General features: G+C 38.6%; 1 protein-coding gene across 15 annotated transcripts in view; it reads left to right on the top strand.

The window, feature by feature from the left end:
* The first annotated feature begins 637 nt into the window (after window positions 1–637).
* The window catches only part of elna (elastin a), a 58577-nt gene continuing 41024 nt past the window's right edge, over window positions 638–18190 (top strand). For 12 of the 15 annotated variants that reach the window (XM_039824676.1, XM_039824712.1, XM_039824696.1 and 9 more), the window contains exons 1-5: window positions 640–956; window positions 10761–10829; window positions 11292–11339; window positions 12036–12134; window positions 12514–12540. In XM_039824676.1, the coding sequence (XP_039680610.1) occupies window positions 881–956; window positions 10761–10829; window positions 11292–11339; window positions 12036–12134; window positions 12514–12540 (319 nt within the window). In that variant the 5' untranslated portion in view covers window positions 640–880. Of the gene's footprint in view, window positions 957–10760; window positions 10830–11291; window positions 11340–12035; window positions 12135–12513; window positions 12541–18190 lie in introns of all 15 variants that reach the window. The other 3 variants (XM_039824729.1, XM_039824721.1, XM_039824657.1) reach the window with 3 other exon arrangements.

Raw genomic sequence — 18190 nt, 5'->3', positions numbered from 1 at the left:
TTGATGTTCCAGTTGGTCCTCGCTCTACTTCTGATCTCTCTTACAGGACTGTCAATGACAATTATTCTGATGAGTCCACTGAGAGACTACACAGACTAGCATTTTGCTCTTGCTCTCTGTCATCTATGTGTGATGCCCAGTTTTCTCATTTTGTTACTAGAACCACTGTGATGGGCTTCCACACGTGGACTGCCAGGCACAGTGCACTGCTATTTTCAGCTTATTCCTACAGCCAGCGAGTTTGTGATTCCTTGTTCTGAGATTTTGTAGACACATGCTGATGGTTGCTATGTTCTCTGTGTCAACGTTTTCTGGATTACTTGCTTAAGAGAAACAGCAAAAATGACTCGTACTGCTTGTGTTGAAAACCAACCAGCTGAAAATTAGAGCTATAGAGAAGAGGTAATGATCTGGGGATGTGGTTTGCTCTTCCTCAGTCTCTCTCTTGACTCTTGTAGCTAAGTACGCTCAGTATCCAATCCATGCAAATGTTTGGCAGACAGTTCAATTCCTTCTGGATGAGAGGGGGTCTCTCTCTCCCTCTGTGTGTGTGTGTGTGTGTGTGTGTGTGTGTGTGTGTGCGTGTGTGTGTGTGTGTGTGTGTGTCTTTCCCTCTCTCGCTCTTTCCCTGCTGGCAGCAGTGTCTGTACTGTTGGCAGGAGTGACCAGAATAAAAACAGCAACACCAGACATAGAGGAGGAAAAAAAGCGAAGTAATCCATTGAACCAGAGTCTTTGCCCCTCTCTTAATTACGTATAGTCCCATATCTTTTCCCTTTTTCACTTTTTTCCCCACTCTTTAAGACTTCGGGCTTGTTGTAATTAGATAGAAGAGAATAAAACCAGCTGATCGAGAGAGGGGTGTGCATTTTGGAGCGAGATGGCTAACAGAAACATTCTGTTGCTCTTCTGTGGACTCTTCCTCTTAGCACTGATTCAGCCCTCTCTTCAAGGAGGTAAGTGTGTGCTATAGGTGAACTGAGCCATTATCTTTGCTGTATTAATCACAGACTGAGAACAGGTTCAATCTGTTTTTATCTATGCCTCTTTGTCCCTCAGAGACATAAAACTATCATAAATAATTACAAGTTTTGCTGATGCTTATCAGCAATAAGGTATTAATGAGTAGTTTCATTTATTTTAATTGAAACATGTTTAATATTTTATAAACCATATATCTATTGGTTGCAGTGTCATTTAGTGTAAATTTATAAGAAATAAAAGTATTGTGTTTAGTGCTAACTTCTGTTGTTTTTATAGTTATTTTGGCTTTATCTCATAATTCTCATAACTAAAAAAAAGTTCTGCAATTGCATTGCAATGTATTTTTTGTTTGGTGATTTAAATACATTAATAATATAAAGCCACGCACTACAGTCATGAAAATTAAAGATTGTTTAGTTTGGCTGATCTTCTGCACACTTACTGATGCTCTGAATAGTGGTGCCCAATCACACCGCTGTTGAAGAAGGCAATATAAATAATGCTAATTCAAACCTAAGCAACTATTCATTTGTGGGGTTCTCTATACTAGTTTATCGGGGATATGTATTTTTAATGTATTTCAGACAGTGAAATTGCATCCTACACACACCTAGTGTATGTTTACATGGCTGCAGACCCTATCCTATAAGATGTCAGGAAGAGAAGGTTCTCCAGCTGGTCCCTCTTTCCACCTAGCAAAACCACTTGGTTTAAATTCACCCCTGATGAACTCCCAGGTGGACAGATAGTATATGTGTCACTCTTACAGCTTTGACCTGGTCTTCTCTTGAAGTCAGAGTCTGCCCAGAATCCATGAAGCAACAACATGCAGATTTGAGGGGTTAGCTTCAAGTGCTGATCTGTTTTTAGATGGAGAGAGAGGTTGGGAGCATGCCTTTCCTTTCAGTTTGCTTTTCTCCTTTTTCTGCATTGCTTTGATTTGGTTCTTATTCAGCCCCCCAATGGAAAACATGTCTAACATCTGGGGCTGTGTAAGCTGGAGTGAAGTCCATTTTTTGTTGTATTTATTTGCTTAAAAGTCACAGCTGTTTATGTTTCTTATCTTCCAGAGTCCTTTCAGATGCATTGTTTAGATTGTTAAAGTCCTTAAAGAAACATTCGTTGTCCATATAAAGTCTCATTTGTCGTAGCTATTTTATTGGCCTCCTCTAATATGATCATGTTGAAAAAGTCTACCAAGTCTGTTTTTGTCAGGTCATAGATTTTATGATCAAAAACTGTATTTGCCCCTCTTCTTTCTGCCTCAAAGCACATGTATCCTTTCTTCTTTGTGCCAGCCATTTATCAGTTGAGATTTTGAGGTGCATTCAGGCAAATTATGGAGCAGGTATAGGAGCCAACAAATATCAATATTGGCGTTGCTGCACAACTTTGATCTTTAAGTTTTAAATCCATCCATATCAAACCATTCTGTGGCTCTCAAACTAGTTCAATCTGTGTCTGTGCAGTCTGACTTGGAAAGAAAAATGCTCTCGGCATGGTCCAAGGGTCAATTATCTGTGAGTAACATGAACCTCATTAACACCCAATCCACTCATTTAATGCCTCTGCACAGAAAATACCTCTCATGCTTGCGAAATTCAACCCTTGAATGATGATGTAGTGCAAGGCTTTCCATCAGCAAGTGTAAATGAGTTATGGTCCTACATGAAACATCTGGGATGGAGTATGTTAATAAATATGCCACCTGTCATGTTACCCTATAACCTTGTACTGTAGTATGTTTGCTGGTTCTCCCTCGTACGATGGAAGAGGCAGACTTACCTTACATTCTACAAACAAACATAATGTCACAAGTAAGTTGGATGGTATTCTCATCAAAATGAATTTGTGTTGACGCAGCTTGGGCTTAGTGGCCTCTATTTGTTATTGCTGCATTTGATAACTGAATCAAACCTAAGACCTAAATGGTTGAATAAAATTATTTGAATAGATTCCTCAACTTAGGAATTTTATCAAGCTTATTTTTCACTGCCTTAATAAAAGGAAAAGTGAACAGGTGATAAGGTATTTGCAAATTCCAATGATTCTGACAATGCTGTTTTAATATTTACTTTTACCTTGTAAATGCCCAGAATGTATCAAGTATCCTGTTGCTCTGTTTCTTACCTTGATGTTGTATTCCTCCAGACAACCTCAACAACCAACTAGTGGGCTTGTGCCAAAGTCATTAGCTTGGCTTTTAAGACACAGTTAATGGCAGAATTCTGATGGAGATTAAAAGTGAAAAATAGCTGTTCTGTTCTTTCACAGTCTCCAAAGAATTAAAGAGGTTGTGAGATGTTTTCTTTTCTGCTTGAAGCCAGTTTGCCTCATTTGGCATTGGCCGAGGAGTTTAACACATTAATCGGTGACACTTGCCTGACTGTAGGTGAACTTATACGAAAACAGTGCCGATTGGATGGCATGCCTTAGTTGTCATAAAATACTACTGATGAATTGCAGCATTACCCCAACATTGCTGGTTGATACTCAAACTGATTGTCTTTAATCCCCAAGCAAGTGCTGCTTCAGGCTTTATTGGTAGTGTGTGTTGTAGACACCTCTGGCTCTAATCCCTCTTCTGGCAAGGTTGAGTGCCAACCTCAGCATACTGGATTAATGTGACACAAACAGTAGGCATCCCAGTGCTCATAAACTCTAAAGAAATACATCATTTGAAGTACCGTCCAAGCAAGACATGGAGTTTTTTCCTTCAATGACGGTTTTGTTCAATTTCTTCAACTTCTTTAATGCCGGACCCACAAATGCATTTTAATTAGTTAGATGTTGAGTGGTTTGGTGTAATTTGTAGTGAGGTGACTTCATTCAGACAGTTTGTTTGGGAAGGAACCTTTTGGTAACAAGCACTGACTGACCAAGGTTTGCTGTTGTGAAAGAACTTTTATTCCATGTATTCATTCTTACTTTGGCACACATCCTGGCAAAGTGTTAGGAGATTGGACAATTCCGTCCACGGTTTGCATCAAAGCTGTCTACATGTTGGCTGGCTGGGAAGTCACTTTCTGCATCAAAGCTCCTAGCGAGAAAGCGATAACTAACATTTTCATATCACCATTTTTACCATAACTACTGTTAGGAGTGTTGTAGGTATCAGAACAAAGGTTTGGGATGGATGGGTTGTTTAAATAGACAAGTATTTCAAACGGACTGCACTGTAAATGTCTAGGGTACAACTCCTTTGCACTAGACTCATAATATTTTATTATCAATAGTTTTACCTTTGTAAACCCGATGGACTGTTTGATGCGATCCAATTCCTTCATATGTGGATGGCTGAGTTGTAAGAATGTTGGATCACAAATTAGTGAGTCAAACCTCTACAGGTTTCTCACAAAGGCATCACTTTTACATGCAGAAATATGGCATGTGCACAGTTAATGTGAGGGTACAGTAGTAGTGAGTTCTCACTATTGCAAGAAACACATACAGTATCAGTTACTAATTTGTTTAGTCCTTACTTACTTTGGTTGTGAATGAATGTCAGTCCCAGCATTTCCCAGTCAGATGTTTGGTCTGCAATCAACCACTGCCAAGTGTTCAACAAAGAAGCACAATAACTCAGATGATTCACTCCAGCCACTCTGCAAGCAGCCCTCACCAGGCTGTTGGCTGCAAGGAGCAGTCTCACTGGGTCAGCAATCTGAAATGGCTCCTGTTAGGAATGTTTTCATCTTGACCTGCCACTGCTTACTGATGTCCAAGTTCAAGTTCAACATGACAACATGAGCACAACATTTGTATAAAAAATATATTTTTAATAAAAAGCCATAACTGATGATGAACTGATGAGAAAAGATGAAATTCTGGAAAGGGTGGGGGTAAACATGGCACATTTAGGCTTTTGGCATCAATAAGTTGGTCTAAACCAAACAGTATTTCTTTAAATGTTTTGTTGGATTACTGGAGAACATGTCCAGTTCTCACATAGTATTTATTAAACATCTGCAGACCGGACTGGATGATCATGAATGTTTTCTCTTTCACATAAATCATAGATTTTATGCTTTTATGTGAACTTGCCAGGATAAAAGTGGAAATGCCAATATCTTGTGCAAAATTCTGATTGATGATTTCTCACTCAGTTATGTTTTTCCTCACAATTCAGATGTTAGGCCACTATATTTCATTCCAAAGCTCAATTTCAGTTTTGAAACCAAAACTTGCTTTATGTCCCATACCCAATATTTCATTTTGTGTCTACAACTTTGATCATCTTGCTGTTATTTTCAGTTGTTGCATTAGTTAATTTAATGTATATATTGTTGAAAGACCTTAAAATGAAAAAAAATGGCTCATTGTATTTTGGTCCAACATTTCACATCCTTCACAATGGTGAAGGTATCACTTTATGGTCCTTCTGACATTTTACCTTGTTGCGGTGTCAGTTCTACTGTACAAAATAGTCACATACAGTAAATCAGTTTCTGAAAATTGAGTTATAATGTGAGTTGTTTGTTATCTTCAACAGCTGTTAAAAAAAGTTTCAAAGGCATGTCTTTCCTAATTCTGTAATGATTTCCTGTCAGCTTCCAGTGGGAAGACTTCACCCAAGACACCCAAACGCTAGCAACTGAACAATGACAAGATTAGAATCAGGTCTTCTTAGGCGTTAAAATATTGCCATCTGTAGGCTGTGAGTTTGTTTGCTAGTGCATCCCTCAAACTGATGTTCTACTTCAGAGAAGTGTCACTGAGACAAGGTTAAGCAAGTGTATAAAGTATGGAGTCAGGTTAAAGTGGGTGCAAGAACAAATGAAATTTTCCATTTTAATTTTTACTTTCTTTGATGCTCCTCACTCTCCTCCACTCTCCAACATGCTGTGGAAAATAGACAGTGCAAGGGGTGACTGATAGTGGGCCAGCTGTCACATGTCTGATAACGGGAGATGTAAGGGTGCCAGGAGTTCACTGCACTGTTGCTGTATGAGAGCTTTCCGTAAAGAGATAACCAAACCTCCTATTCTGGTGATTTTGGATTTGTCTGAACACAGCAAACAGTTTTTAGTTTGCCAAAACATTTTATTAATAAAAAGGTTATATTGAAAGTGATGGAAATGGTGGTGCAGAATTGTGTAAATGTCAGGTGGTCAAAGTGGTGTAAACACATTACAGAGCAGTTTTCCTCAAGACTTCACAAACTATGTGGAGCACTGCACTGTGATCATGAACGGCAATGGTCATGTAAGTCTTTTGTAAGGGAAAGGGAATGCCGTAATTAACTTTTTTGAGGTTGCATGTGTGACTGTTGAGTGTGTACTCACATGACTTTGTTTTGCACGCCTAAGTATCAGGAAAATTGTTCCATCAATTCGTTGGCATTCCATTATTATAAAACAACCACAGCGCAGGGTCTTGGAAATGTCACATTACTCACCAGCTTGGTGTATATAAAGTGAAACTAAACTCTCAAGTCACAAAGAGCAATTGTAAAAACTGTCATTAACATGGGAGGTACTATGGAAAAACACGTCATTGGCTTTGGTTTTATTCAATAACAAAACAAGTTCTAACTCACAATTACCTAACTTCTCCTCTATTATGTTATTATTCGTCAGCCCAGTAACCCATACACCCCATAAAACCAACTGTTTTAAGAGAGAATAAATTCTTCACATTGATTGCAATCAGTAGATAAATTCATGAATTACGTAGATTTCTTTCTGTGGGCTGTATTGCCAGTATTGATACTCAGGCAAAATAGTTTGCCAGCATAATAGTTGATAAACATCTAAAGTTCTACGTCAACACTCAAAACATGATATGATCCAAAACTAAACCTAGAAGGCGCTGGATACTGTCTTTTCCACCTCTTAGCTTGTGTATGGTGGACTACGACATTTTATCAAAATTCAAAACAACGGAATTGGAGAGACCAAAACACTAACATACACATATGTTGTGTATAAAAATGATTTTTATCTAAGCCTATGAGACAAACCTTGTCCTTTTTGTGCTGTATAAATACACATTTGAATCCTCTGGAAACTGAATGAAAATTTTAATTGCTTCCTTAATAGATTTGGGATTTAATAGTGAAAGTTTCAAGAGGTGACAGAATTTTCATTCATAAAAGAAGCATTCACCCACAAAACACTTCAAAAATGATACATACAGGGCAACCTCTAGCTCACCCAGTAAGAGCGTTCACCTCATGTTGGCTGAGACCTGCAGTGGTGCGGGTATCAAATCTGACCTGCTGCTTTTTGCTGTGTGTCATCCCTCATCTCTCTCCCCCTTTCATGTCTATCCACTTTCAAAAATAAAGGGAAAAGCCCCAAAAAATTATATAAAAAAAAAAAATTATACATACTACCGGGGTTTTGCTAAGGGATTTTAGAAAACATTGAAAATCACTATGATATCACAAGACAGGACTGTTTAGATATGCCTACTTGTGTCACGCATGTCAACAATCATCTTCAAGGTCACTTCAGAATTATAAGAACAAGTATAAAAGTAGATTTTTCTTTCTATCTTTGTTTTTACTTAGTAAAGTAAGTATGTCTTCTGGCTCTATGGCTATCAGCTCAGGTGAAGAGGGTGAATTATCACGTCCTTGTTCCTGCGGTAGCTACTCCTACTGGTTGGCTGGGATACAGTATGTGGTGAGACAACAGAAAAGATTGGGGAAAAAACTGGGAACAAAAAATATTTTTTTACATTTTTTGTCTATAAGCCATGTTTATCCCAAATGCTATCAGGCAGATATCGCAAATGGGACTGAGGGTTGCCCATATACTGTATACACTTTATAGCCCACATGAGAATGCATTTGTGTTGCCAAACAAGGACGCAAATTTAAAAATTAAAATTATAACCCATGTGGGACCCATATGGACATTTTGACAGGGAAATAATTTATGCAATACTCCCAAGACTTGTTCTAGATATACAATGTTACTGACATGGAAACATTGCAAGTGTTAGTATCTCACTCCAGGACCATGTACCTTTCATATTCATTTGACTTATGTATGTAAGAAAATTCACAACAGTCTGATGTTTTATGTCGATGCTTCTGTCTTTCCTTTTTAACATCGTTAATCTTAACAAGTAATACAATTCTGTCACATATATTGCTGTGTTCCAGTGTAATGAACCTGCCCCAAGCTGAATAATATAGTTTTAAGAATTGTCTTCTAACTTGTCATCCTCTAGTTGCTTGTCTTGTACACATAAGGCTGTTGACATTCTAACTTTCTTATCTTTTAATAGATAGATTAATAGATAAGATCGCTAATGAAAGTCACTACATGGTAATATATTTTCAAATCTTCTTTCCCATGGTTTTTTATTCACCAACATTAATCATATCACAAACACTCAGGGCAAAGTCTTGACTGGAGTCAACTGACATAAATTATGCCTCGGCTAATCCCTTGTGCTCTAGAAGTCAGTCTTGTCCTTCACACAAATTCCAGCACATTCCCATGACCTGGCTGAGTTTACAACGAACGTAACTGCATGATGATGATGATGATGACGACAATAATTAGGACAATCATGAAGAAATCTTCAAATTTATTGAGGTAGGTCAGGTCACTTGGCAGAGGTCAGTATGTGCCTTTTTTGGATGCACGGTCTCAGTGAACCTAATGCACTCTGTAACAGGGGTACAGTAGCATTATGGGATTCTAAGCAAGAGGAAAACTGGAGCAGACACACACTCACTCTTGCCTTGCTTGCATTGCCGAGACAGGAAATCCTCCTTTTGATTGTGAAATGAAGGAGCAGAATTTACAACAATCACTCCACCCCCGTCATGAGATCTCTGCTATGGAGCCAATGGCACGGGCAAACTGACAGAGACACAAACACATGCTAAAATTTTGATAATCAAATACGTAACCTTGGACTTTATTATGTATTCCTAATTTTGATTTGAGCCTGTAGGATTTCGACTTCTCTTCAGTCAGTCCTCAGTATTACAAGGCCAAACCCCAATAAAACAAAATTGGTTCTACCATTTTCCAGCTCCTAGATCTGGACGAGTCAGGATAAGTTAAACGTCAACCTCCCTCTCATCTGTCCATTTGTTCATTAATTGAGTAATTTTGTGTCCAACGCCACAGCTGGTGCCATAACTGTTTCCATTTATATTTTTCTCTCAAACAAAAACAGACAAATGTTTTGTTACCTTTCTAATCAGATTTTGAGTGTGGTTTTGGAATATCTAAGTAAATATGACAATGTTGTTCCTGCTTCCCTCAACATAAACAACTTGCAGTTATATCAACACTTTAAGATTCTGCAGTGTCATTTCAGATTTTCTTAAAGGTGCTCTAAGCGATGTTGTTGTGACGTTACTTCTTGTTGACGTTCAAAGTATTTTCAAACAAAACGAAGACTAGCTCGCTCCTCCCTCCTCCTCATCCCATCCCCTCCCTTCTGTGTTTCAGCGCACTACCCCCACCCCAAATCCTTCTTGTCCGTTATTGGCTGAACACAGGAACACGGTTTGTGTATGTCTGCATGGTCCAGGTTGGACCACTTCTTTTTTTGTTGGCGGGTGTGGACCCTAGGCTGTCAACAGAGACTGCATTTTTTTACAGTGTGTTTAGGGGACCGGCAGCTCGCGGATAGTGCAGAGATGTTTGCTGTATGTGACAAAAAATGTTGTAGCCTAAAAAACGCGTGACATCGCTTAGAGTACCTTTAACTTTCTACCCAAAATAAAGGCATACTCCCTAGCCCATTTTCTTGACAAGCTAGTGATCCCACAATTGTTTTTTTAATATCCTGTTTGTGCTATACTATCTTCTAAACCCATCCAACAGTTGATTCTTAGAGTATGCTTCTGGATAATTTATCTCACTGGTTTATTTCATTGATTGGCACTGACTGCTCAGTTTCTTAACCTCAGCAGTACAATATATATATATATAGTTATTGGGCACATACAGAACTCGAAGCACAGTGTTCACACAGTATTCACTAATAAACACATGAACGCTTTTGACATGTGGTTTAAATTAATTGGCCTCCCAACACATGTAAAAGCCATTAAACATAATCATTGTGGTCCTGTAGCCCCATGCTCTCCTTTGTGTTTTGTTTTTAGTGATATAAACCAGGTTTTTCCCTTAAAAATATAACTTTTGTATTTTTGGCCTTAGCTCACCGGTCTCGTTGGATTTAGCTGTTAGTCGTCCCAGAACAACTGGAGGGATTTTCATCCTCCCTTTCTTTTATTTCTGTTGCTGTTTCTTGCACACATGAGGCCACCATGTCTGGGATCCAGAACGACCATCTCAGGAGTTACTCTGGGTTGCAGCCAAAAATCAGTCAAGAAATGAGGCTAGGGGATGTAGGTGGGGGTTGAGGGTGTCTGCAGTGCTGCAGCAACTTTCTGAGAGGTCTCCAACTGCAATACCTCATCAGAATGAAAACAATTGGAATTTTCTCCTAATCAAGCCTATAAAGTTTTTTTTATTTCTTGTTTTTGCTTTCATTTTGGCTCTGGCTGGAGCTGCTGTGTTCACATTTCATTGTGCGCCCCATCACTGCCATGACTTGGGGCAGATGTGTATGCCAAGGACAAATTCCAGTTTTGATGTCTGTGTCACAGATGATGAAAGTGTTTGAGAATGTTTATCTGATAAATGGGGTCATTGTTTAGAAATGCTGTTACACACATTGCAATAGAAGAATAATAAAAAAAGATTTTGATGGCTTAGAACTGTCTGACCACACTTAGCTAGTGTCATGCGTGTTGGTGATAGTTACTGACCTTTCTCTGTTGTGTGTTCTAGGTGTGTATGTACCACCTGGTGCTGGGATTGGACCAGGAGGCACTGGACCAGGAACTGGATTCTTTCCAGGTAACAGAACCTCCAATGACTGTCTGGACAGTTTAAACAAACATACTCCACAACACAGCCACAGAAAACAAAGTCTGTTTGTCTTTAGCAGATGTATAACAATTTAATTATACTACTGTGGAAAATGATTAATAAGCACAAATACAAATATATGTATACATACTGTACATGCATGGTGTACACCATACAATATCTTCTTACTTTCATTGCGGTATGGCCAAATTTAAATAGGACATAGGTTTTGAAGCACACACACGTCTGTATGGACCTTTGCTCAGTCACCATATAAAAACATATATGCATACATGCATAAAATGGCACAAGAGGCCAGAACACTTTCTCCTGGTGTCCTGAGAGAAAGTAAGACAAAATTATAACTTGCTGGGCCAAAAAACTGTCCATTACATCACTACATGTAGACACAGCATAACTCTATACTCTGTATGATTTTTGTTTTACAAGGGTCTGCTGGAGGAGTCCCTGCAGGCTATAAACCAGCTAAAGCTGCAGGTGAGTAGAAGATTAGATTTATGATTCCCCCCCCCCACCACATCCACTGTATAAAATATTTTAATAAGAATATCATCTGGTTTATAGTGAACTGGTGCACTACTGTTTCAGTGATTTGGATATAGGAAACTTAAACTGTTTCTATGTAAGAAATTATATTGTAAAATATTTAGAAAATCAGTCTTGAATACATTTCTTAAAAAAAATGTTTAGCGTCATTATCACCTGATACCTGGTGGATTTTATGAGTATTTATAATAATTATGTAACTTTAATCATGTGATAAAATAATTATTTTTCACATAGTAATCTCTCATTTGTTAAAGCAGTGTTGCTTTCCCAGGGTCCTGAATGTCTTGTCCAAATGGGCATTCCCTGCTTTGTACTGTACTTAATGCACCTCGGATTTGTCATTTCACACATCCATAGCAGATACACTCAGCTCTGCATGCACAGTCCACTTAAGCAACAGTTCACCAACCATAGACAGTGTCCTGTCATGACTTCAGCTCCCATTTGCTGAATAAGTATAGTAAGTATAGCTAAGTATTCAAGCCATGACTGCAGGAAGTACTGATGTGAAGAGAACTGTGATAATTCTATCATGTGAGTTGAAAAAGTTGATGAATGTTGTCAACAATAATGACAACGACAATATTGTTCACAATCACACCTGTCTGTGTTTAACCCTGACAGTAGGAGGTTATGGAGGTGGAGTGCGTGGTGTGGGGCCAGGTGGTCTGGTGCCAGGAGGTGTTGGGCATGGTGGCTTGGGCAATGGAGGACTGGGAGCAGGTACAGTATAAAGATAAAAAAAATAAATAATTAACAGACACCTTTTTGTCAATCAGTAAACAGCTGCCTTTAGGGGTTTGGCTGTCATTACACATATGCAGGCCTTTTTTCTAACCTCTCAATATCATTAATTCAAAACAAGCCTGTTGAATAGAGAGACAAAAGAATTGTAGCTCTCTATTTTGCAATCTTTGAAAAGTTGAAAACTGTGTAAAACACTGCTCGTAACCTGTAGGTCTTTTGAAATGATATTTGAATCTTAAGTCTATAAAATCATATAAAGACAAAATGGAAATTTTTGTATGATAACATGGAACATGTTGATACTACAGGGCAAAAGCATAGCCTAAAATACGTTTTACTTGTTTTCACCCAACAGGACAAGGTGGAAAGCCCCCTAAACCAGGTAAGTTGGAACATTTATGCATGGTATTGTGTGGAAGGGTAGGTTTTATGTTTTATTTATTTGTCCTTTTTTTTGTCAAAATTACATTTTACAATTAAGTTTTATGAAATACTTTCAAGATGTAGTCACAGCCCCGTGTTTTTCCAGTACAGTGCAGTACAATACTGTAATAGCTGTAAAGCTGTAATGTAATAGAGGCGACATAGACAACATGGAAAATTCCTCTGCACTACATATACTGTTAAAGTGCCTTGAAAGGAAGGAAATGGAATGTATTGTTATGGGGTGGATAAAGTAGGTTCATGTATAGACTACATTATGTTCACACACCAATAGGGAGACCTGCACAGATGCTAAAGAGAAACAATCTTTTGATTGGTTGTCACCAAGTTTTTCTTATCACCCCTGTGTTTTCGTCGGGGTTGGTTTACACTGGCTTGGCAGCTGTTTGGGACGTCTTGACTGGCTGGGACCATACAGAGATTCCATGACTCTTAAACCTCTGCTGTATTAGGGAGTGATGATTGGCAGAGTGCAAACGACCATCAACCCCTGCCAAACAATGGAGCCAGAGCACTGATTACTGTTATTGTAATGTTATACCCTTACAATATCTGGAAACCTCTGTGTCGAAATTTACCACGGCCGTTCTCTCCGATACCATACAGTAAATATTTTCCTTTGCTGTAACACACGCTGCGCTGCAATGGTGCTTTAGCAATGTTTAGCCATCATTTAATTTCCGCAAGCATTGCTGATACTATCTCAGACTGACTCTATGTGTTTAGAAAGATAAGGAACCAAGCAGTCATCTTATAGTCCTGATAACACATGGAGCGGGTTACAGAGGGGTCCCTCTGGACTGCCACACCCCCGCCCTCTAACAAGAGTTGCAGGAGAGCCATTTTGTGAAAATGAAGGTTATTTTGGCTGGGATCAGTAGAGCCTTACATTACTTCGGAGGTATTGCCCTGGCTTTTGTATGCATTTGAGTTCTCCCTCTAAGGCATTGGCATACAATGTTAAAAGCAGTTTTTAAAATTAGTGCAATTTGGGTCTGGGTGATCCTTTCCATACTAATCTATGTTGCACAGAGGAAAAAAAGAAAACCTCTAACACACAGCTCAGAGTAAGCTAAAGTTTTACATATTTTTTAAATGAAAAGAGGACTAAATTGTTCCACTTCATGGTAATTATCATTGTAATTGTGTTCAGTAATCTCTGTGTATTGGTTTCCATCAGTATTGACTTTTTATATTGGCCATTCCATCAGCTATGAAGTTATCCAAATTTTGATATGACAACTTTTTACATACCTTACAAGTTTGCATTACTATACCAATGTACGTCTACAGTTCACCAGCAGGTAAGCTCTCACAATGGCAGGTTGAATTCATATGCATCAGTTAGTCAGTGTTTGGCTTGTGTCGTCGAGAAATCATATACTACCAGCGTAAAAAATCGTTGGCTTTTTTTTTATTAACCTTTAATATATAAAGCAGGATTCTGTTACTAAAGAGACACAAATGCAAACAACAGTATACTTTTAGATGCACACTCACACATATCAAGAGAGCTGCCATTTACTCTTATGTGGAAGCCAAGCAGTGACATTACATTCCACTGATACACACCTTGCCTGGCCAGTAATGGAGAACAGCAGCTGGCTATGTGAGTAGCGTGACTGCAGTGAATTGCAGCGTAGCTCATGCAAGACCTTGTAAATGTTACACTAATTGTGAAGCCTGTCAGCGTCCAGCTTTGGCAATACACTGAAAGCTGGAAGGAGGAACTTTCTCTTTATGAACAGCTGTTGAACACCGTCTCCTGTCCTGCGTTCCCTACGGTGGATTCAATCCTTATGGTGTTATTGCCAAAACGTGGCTTTTGTAGGTTAGCCTCTTGTCACTTTCAGACAGTGTTAAGGCAGTTTACAAGAAACATAGAGGTTACTGTTTTTGCTCTTAGTGTGGTTTTATTGTACCATTTTAATGGTCTGTTTTAAGTTTAGCCTGTCGGTAGACTCTCTGAGAGCAATACAAATTAAAGATGATAGAAAGACAACATGCTGTCTGTCCAATCTTTCTCTCACTGTGTAAAAACTGACAATGTTCACACAACACTAAATCAATCTTAGAGCGATGAAAAATGATATGAACATTCAGAATCTGTATCTGTATGTAGATATTACATAGTAGATGGATGAAATACTATAGTCCCCATTGTGTTTCTAATATTTTGTCCATCCCTATTATCACTGGGAGTCTACATGACTAAGAAACATCTCTCATTGTTGTTATGCTATTTATAAGTTTCGAGGCACAAAGTTTGTGGCGGTTGTGTGTAAAAGAAAATAGTAATGACTAAAGGAAAGTCATTGAATGCTGTCTGGCAGTGGGTTGTTTGGGGCTTCCCTCGAGTTGGCATCAGCAGCTAGCTCGAGCAGAGCCCCTACGAGTGGCCAGGCTGTCAAACTATGTTTGTCATGGACATTCTTGTACTAGTTTCGTTGTTTTGCGGTTGGTCTGACACAGCAATTGAAAATGTGAGCCTTATAATGTGAGCACCTAACATTATAATGCAATACAACTTAACAGCACCACAAACCACAGCCTCCTTCATGGAAGTAGGATTTTTTTGCCAGGCTGTTGAATTAGACTGTATTAGTTTTAGATAGGTGTATCTGGAGGCTGAGTGTATATAGTCATGTGTGAGTGTGCATCTAAGAGTATGCTGTTGTTTGCATTTGTGTCTCTTTAGTAACAGAATCCTGCTTTATATATTAAAGGTTAATAAAAAAAAGGCCAACGATTTTTACGCTGGTAGTATATGATATATATTTCTCGACGACACAAGCCAAACACTGACTAACTGATGCATATGAATTCAACCTGCCATTGTGATATATAGTCATCAATTCCTATCTCACCTTTATTTTGACTCTTTATTGCCACTGAATAAATATAACAAGTAATGGAAAAATAGTCCCAACAATTAGGTGCAAGATAAACTCATGCTTAGAAAAACTGCAGTACACATATAATTTAAGATGATGAATTACATTAGTCAATGCTGAAACATTTCTCTAAGTTCTGAAATCTTGGATCCTTTGACTTCGTGGCGGCAGTATTGCTCATGTGCAGTTACCAAGAAAGTTGTTATTTCACCACCCAACCCACTTATTTTAAAGTACAAACTTTTGATAATTTTTAATATGTCTATAATATATCTTTCTGCAATTTAAAAAGCAGAGCCCATCAATACACTTCAAACCCTATGGTTCATATCAGGGTCTTGTTTGAAGAAGCACTGGGTGTACTTCTCTGCTTCAACAGAAAGAGCAAGGAAAGGCAGAGAAATTGAAAGATAGAATAGATATGGGTAGGACAGAGAAGAGACGGAAAAAACAATAACTCTGAACATACTGTATACTGTTTATGTCAAACGCATACACACAAACACATACACAACTCTATATGCACATTCATTTGCACAACGCACATGCTTAGAGAGCTTGCTGAAAGATAGGAGACTGATAGATTGGGGTGAGGATGAAAGTGTTAAGCCAAAAGAAGATGAGCTTGGAGGAGGTTTAGTCTCCTAGTGCACATATGCTTTTTGTTACTGGATCTCAGACTTGTCCTCTGAGCTGTCAAAGACTGGAAACATGTGAATGTGTATGACCGTATGTGTACGTAAATATGTGTATGGTCTTCTTAAGAATGTTAATATATGTGTGAGCATGTGTGCGTGTACACACACATACACACACATATACACACACTAAGTTAGTGCTGCTTATTCAGACACAATAACTATGTGAAAGAAGGTATTTTTTATATTTTCCTCCCCCTCGCCACAATCTGTTCTTCACAGAGTCTCAGTGTCAAGCTTTCAAAATCTTGAAACCTGAACTGTCTGCAGAGGAGACTTTTTTTTTATATCAGAGCCACACCACCGCCACACTCAACTCAGCCCACCCAATATACAGCCTTCACAGCTTATTTGTTCACATTAGAAATGCCTGTTCCTTTCCAAACTATTTTTTTGGGATGATGTCACCAGATGTTGTTAGCCTTTTCAATAATCTCACCAATTCATCTCAAGAATTAAAGTGATATTGGAGTAAAGCAAGATAAGCGCTTTATTAGTTGTTATTGGGGTCTAATCAGTCACGCATGCCACACATTACAGTTTCTAACTGTTGTATTTTTCACCACACTGAACCGATAATTTCACTATGACTCAATAACAGCTCCCCAGCCTCTCATCAGCTTGTTCTGTGTCGTGTTTGCATGGTAGTTCTCTAGTGAGCGTGTTACCACAAATGTAATTTCTTTCCATGTTCACTGTGTAAGTTGATGAGCCATCCCTTGGCATGCTCTCACGACCTCTCCCTTGCTCCATTTGCCAGTAGGTCTGGAGCATGGACCACTATTGTTGTCCATCTGGCAGCACAGCCTAAGTGTTGTTTATGTAGTGATGGAGAAAGAATACATGAAGACTGATTTCTGGTTAAATTACCTTGTTGTAGTTTTTGGTAGAGGTGGACTGAAATCAGTTAAATCTGAGGTCAATTACATTGACTACGTTTACATGCACTATTCTGTTTTTTGCCCTTATTCTGAAAAAGACGATATGCCGACTAAGCTGTTTACATGGCTAATGTAAGTGAATATTCCACTAATATTCCCGTTTACATGTAGCCGTGCAAAATACGATTTTTTTCTAAGTTTACCAGCGGTGGCGGACTTGTTGGACCGTGCAAACACAGCGTCCCTCATTCCTTCAACCAACTTCTTCAAAAGGTCGACGTAGTGACGTGTGCGCATATTAAAAAACCTGTTGATATAAAAGTCTTTGATAATGTTTAAAAGTAGCTGTGTGGTTTCTCCTACTTATCGGGTCTGCAGCCATAGACAGTATATAAACGTCTGCAGCCTTGCTGATTGGGTTGTGTGCAGTAACCATAGCAACACACAGAGCTGACTATAAGCCGTAAACAGGCAAGAGGCCGTAAACTGCGGTAAAAACCATAACAGTCTATGGTTAAAAAAACCCAGATTGAGACGCATATTCCGAATGCGCTGTATGAATGTCCAAAGAATGCCTCTAAAACCAGAATAATACTGGAATATCCCACATGTCTTAATCGGAAAATGCTATATTCGGAAAAAGGCCTTATTCAGAATATCCAACCGGAATATGCTGTCCATGACCTGTATCAAATTCAGAATATTGTCATATTCGGAATAATAGTGGAATATTGGTGTGCATGTAAGCGTACTCAGTGATGTTTTCTGAGTTAGTAGGAGGGAGATTTTCATTTACAGTAGATGTTTTGTTATGCAAGTCGATTTTATGTCTTCAGCTTTGGGAGAGCATAGATGTAGCTGATCAAAATGTGCATCACAAGGGGGTGAATGTGATTTACATACATGGCATGGCAATGTTACAAACATGGCTTATGGTGATCGATTCACACAGAGCTTACAGTATGTACGAGCTGATGTGTAATGCAGGCCATTACAATGTAAAGATTGCTTTAAGTTGCATGAACAAAATTTTTGAAATGCAGTATGATTTCAATGCAAAAGGTCCTTAGTAAATGTATTCTTAAATCTTGTGTTCTCAGTGCAGTTTTAGTCAT

The sequence above is a fragment of the Perca fluviatilis genome, chromosome 2, assembly GCF_010015445.1.
Source record: "Perca fluviatilis chromosome 2, GENO_Pfluv_1.0, whole genome shotgun sequence".
NCBI classification, from domain to species: Eukaryota; Metazoa; Chordata; class Actinopteri; order Perciformes; family Percidae; genus Perca; species Perca fluviatilis.
Note: the sequence above shows the minus strand (reverse complement) of the source record. Positions and strands in the feature narration are given on the sequence as shown.